Source organism: Gastrolobium bilobum, unplaced genomic scaffold (genome assembly GCF_033153095.1).
Source record: "Gastrolobium bilobum isolate Gb01-03AN ecotype WA unplaced genomic scaffold, APGP_CSIRO_Gbil_v1 utg11607, whole genome shotgun sequence".
NCBI classification, from domain to species: Eukaryota; Viridiplantae; Streptophyta; class Magnoliopsida; order Fabales; family Fabaceae; genus Gastrolobium; species Gastrolobium bilobum.
In genome coordinates, this window is record NW_026898683.1 from 552,348 (window position 1) to 555,715 (window position 3,368).

General features: G+C 28.1%; 1 protein-coding gene across 1 annotated transcript; it reads left to right on the forward strand.

Annotated features, from left to right (window-relative positions):
• The first annotated feature begins 1,734 nt into the window (after positions 1 to 1,734).
• Positions 1,735 to 2,886, forward strand: LOC133318266 (CEN-like protein 2). The gene is made up of 4 exons (XM_061520260.1): positions 1,735 to 1,941; positions 2,044 to 2,105; positions 2,476 to 2,516; positions 2,666 to 2,886. Exons 1-4 carry the CDS (start codon positions 1,735 to 1,737, stop codon positions 2,884 to 2,886), a joined length of 531 nt encoding a protein of 176 aa, XP_061376244.1.
• The last annotated feature ends 482 nt before the right edge of the window (positions 2,887 to 3,368 follow it).

Consider the following 3,368-nt stretch of genomic DNA (forward strand, 5'->3'; position numbering starts at 1 on the left):
GGATAATGATTTCGATTTGAGTCTAAATATTTTACATTATCAAGTAACATGTAAGTTGTATTATATATATGACATATATATATATATATATATATATATATATATATATATATATATATATATATATATATATATATATATATATGATCCTTTGACACCAATGTGAAATTATAAAGTTTGACATCAAATTTTAACAGTTGATTTTCATTAATCTAACAGTTATAATTTATTAAAAATTAATAATTAATTAATAAGCATGACCCAATAAATTATATATAACCATTAAATTTATTAAATCAATGGTTAGATAAGTTTGACATCAGTATCAAATGATCTTGTTATATATATATATATATATATATATATATATATATATATATATATATGAGGTAGGATCATTTGACACCGGTGTCAAATTTGAAATTTGATCCCTCATCTGAAAGCTGTTAGATCAAAAAAGATCAACGACTCTGGTTTGTAAGCATGTGACACCATTGATCGTTTTTTATCTAACGGCTCTCAGATGAGGTGTCAAATTTGATCCTACATATATATATATATATATATATATATATATATGAGATAATATTTATCATTCTAAAAGATATAAATTTGTGTCATTTTAATTAAAATTACCGCGCTTTGTAATAAGAGAAACAAATATTATGATGAAAAAAGTGGGTAATTTTTTTTAAATTTAAATATTAAATAAAAAATACTAGTTTTAACTAAAATAATTATCTTTTAAGGGGAATTATCCGTTTATAAATTTTTTCTACAAATTTTTACAAATTACACTATGTACTCCCGCGAGAACATAGTGTAACCTAATGTTTTCCCGGGAGAACATAGTGTAGTTTGTAAACAAAAAATTTGTAAAATATAACCTTTCCCATCTTTTAAAAGGAAAAACATTTATATATATATATATATATGGGAAAAAAGTTTCCGATGTTACTTTAGATAACTTTATCTAATATTCATCGAAACGACGTCGTTTTGGAGTTGAAAAATTAAAAAATTAGAGTGATAAAGACTATTATAACCCTGAAATAAATTAAAATTACAAAAATACCATAATTTCCGTCCCAAAACGACGTCGTTTTGATGAACATTAGATAAAGTTATCTAATGTAAGATCAGAAAAAACAAACCTTATATATATATATATAAAGAAATTTTAAAGTGAATATAATAAAAATAAAAATAAAAATATGTTTTTTTTTCAAATTTTGTTTTGTATATATAAGGTCAGGAAGAGTGTTTGTTATTCTAAATGACACAAAGTTATGTCATTTTTTAATAAAACTATGTCGTTTTGATGTATTTTTACATTCTCTCTTTTCTATTTTCTTTTTTTTCATAATTATATAAAAAATAATAAAATATAACGAAATAACATAATTTCATTAAAAATAATATAAAATAATATTTAAAATGAAAAACACTTTTTGTGTTATTATAATTTTTTTGATGGGATGCAATTCCAGTCTTTTCATAATCATAATGTTCCTCTTTCCAACTTTTTTTCCCCCCAATTCTTTAATTCGTTTCCCTTACCTCATCAATTGATCTCCTATGAGTCCTATGTATGAAGGGATCAACGCTATAAATATAGGGTTCCAACTTCATATTCACTCACACAGCAAAGCCCTCAAAAGCAACATTAACTAATTTGTTGTTCACAGCTTCACACCCACTTTCAGTGGCTAGTACTTCTTTAACTACTCTTCCATGGCCGGGAAGATGATATCATCAGATCCTCTTGTTATTGGGAGGGTGATAGGAGATGTAGTTGATCATTTCACTCCAACTGTGAAAATGACTGTCACTTACAACAATAAGCATGTCTACAATGGCCATGAGTTTTTTCCTTCCTCAGTAACCATTAAGCCTAAGGTTCAGATTCATGGAGGGGATATGAGATCCTTCTTCACTTTGGTACTTTCTTTCACCAAATCCCTGCTTCTTCTGTATATCCTCTTCTTAATTTTTCATATTACCGTTTTAATATATTTTCTGTTTTCCATGAATTTCTCTCAGGTTATGACAGATCCTGATGTCCCTGGCCCTAGTGATCCTTACCTGAGGGAACACTTACAATGGTAAGACACTATAATATATATGACATATATGAATAACCTATCAACTATTGTTGAAGGTCATCTTTTCTCTTCATTAAGTAAATTACATATATAGTAACGGAGATAAAACAAAAAAAACATATAAAGGTACATATATAGTTTCAGGGCAACGATTGATTTACAAATTTTTTTTATAAATTTTTGTAAATAACACTGTGTACTTCCGGGAAGACATAGTGTAACTTATTGTTCTCTTGGAAGTAATAGTGTAATTTGTAAACAAAAAAATTGTAAATATAACATTTCTTAATTTCAGATATATAATCATTAATTTAGCTATATATAGCTCTATTAAAAGAAAGTGTCTGACAATTTAATTAATTACTCACAGGATGGTCACAGATATCCCAGGCACAACGGATGCCTCATTTGGTAAGTTATTTTTTGGTCACATTACTGATACATACAGAGTGGCTTTCACTTTATTACTATTATTATCATTTTTAATAAATTCATATATGTCCTTTCCCTTGAATGGTTGAATATATATATATATATATATATAATAATTAATTGAACAGGAAAGGAGGTGATGAAGTATGAAATGCCACGGCCTAACATAGGGATACATAGGTTTGTGTTCCTCCTTTTCAAGCAGAAGCGCAGACAGGGAGTGATGAAAATACCAACTTCAAGGGATCTCTTCAACGCAAGGAACTTTGCAGAAGAGAATGACCTCGGGTCTCCTGTGGCTGCTGTGTTTTTCAATGCTCAAAGAGAAACTGCTGCCAGAAGACGTTGAACCAAAGCCAGACAGAAAGAAAGTGATACAATATTGTCTACAATGTGCTAATGACTAGTAATTAATGGCCTATATAGGTGTAGTGGCCACAAAAATAAGCTTAGGCTACTATGGATGTGGGGGACGCTTTTGTCAAAGTAGTAGGACTTGCTGAACCTGATCAATAAATGGCAGCCCTCGCATCAACTATCCTGTCACATTAGTGTTTTTAGTTTGGTATTTTCATTTTGTAACTAATTAAGTTTTCACTTGGGTTAATATTCTCAGTAAATTATGTTTGCTGACTTCGTAAGTAAGTTGCTAATTTGAATTTGAGTTTTTAATTTCTCATTAAATTATGTTACCAGGAACGAAATGCTATATTTAAAAAAAAATTATTTACAAACTTTTATAAATTAAGTTATGTATTCAGAGAATGAGAGAGTTATATTTACAAACTTTTTATTTATAAATTCTTACAAACTACACTATGTACTTCTGGG

Coding starts and splice junctions, on each gene's coding strand:
- LOC133318266 (XM_061520260.1), top strand. CDS start 1,735: ATGGCCGGGAAGATGATATCATCAGATCCTCTTGTTATTGGGAGGGTG. Junction 2,106..2,475: donor CTGAGGGAACACTTACAATG/GTAAGACACTAT, acceptor AATTACTCACAG/GATGGTCACAGATATCCCAG. Junction 2,517..2,665: donor CACAACGGATGCCTCATTTG/GTAAGTTATTTT, acceptor TTAATTGAACAG/GAAAGGAGGTGATGAAGTAT.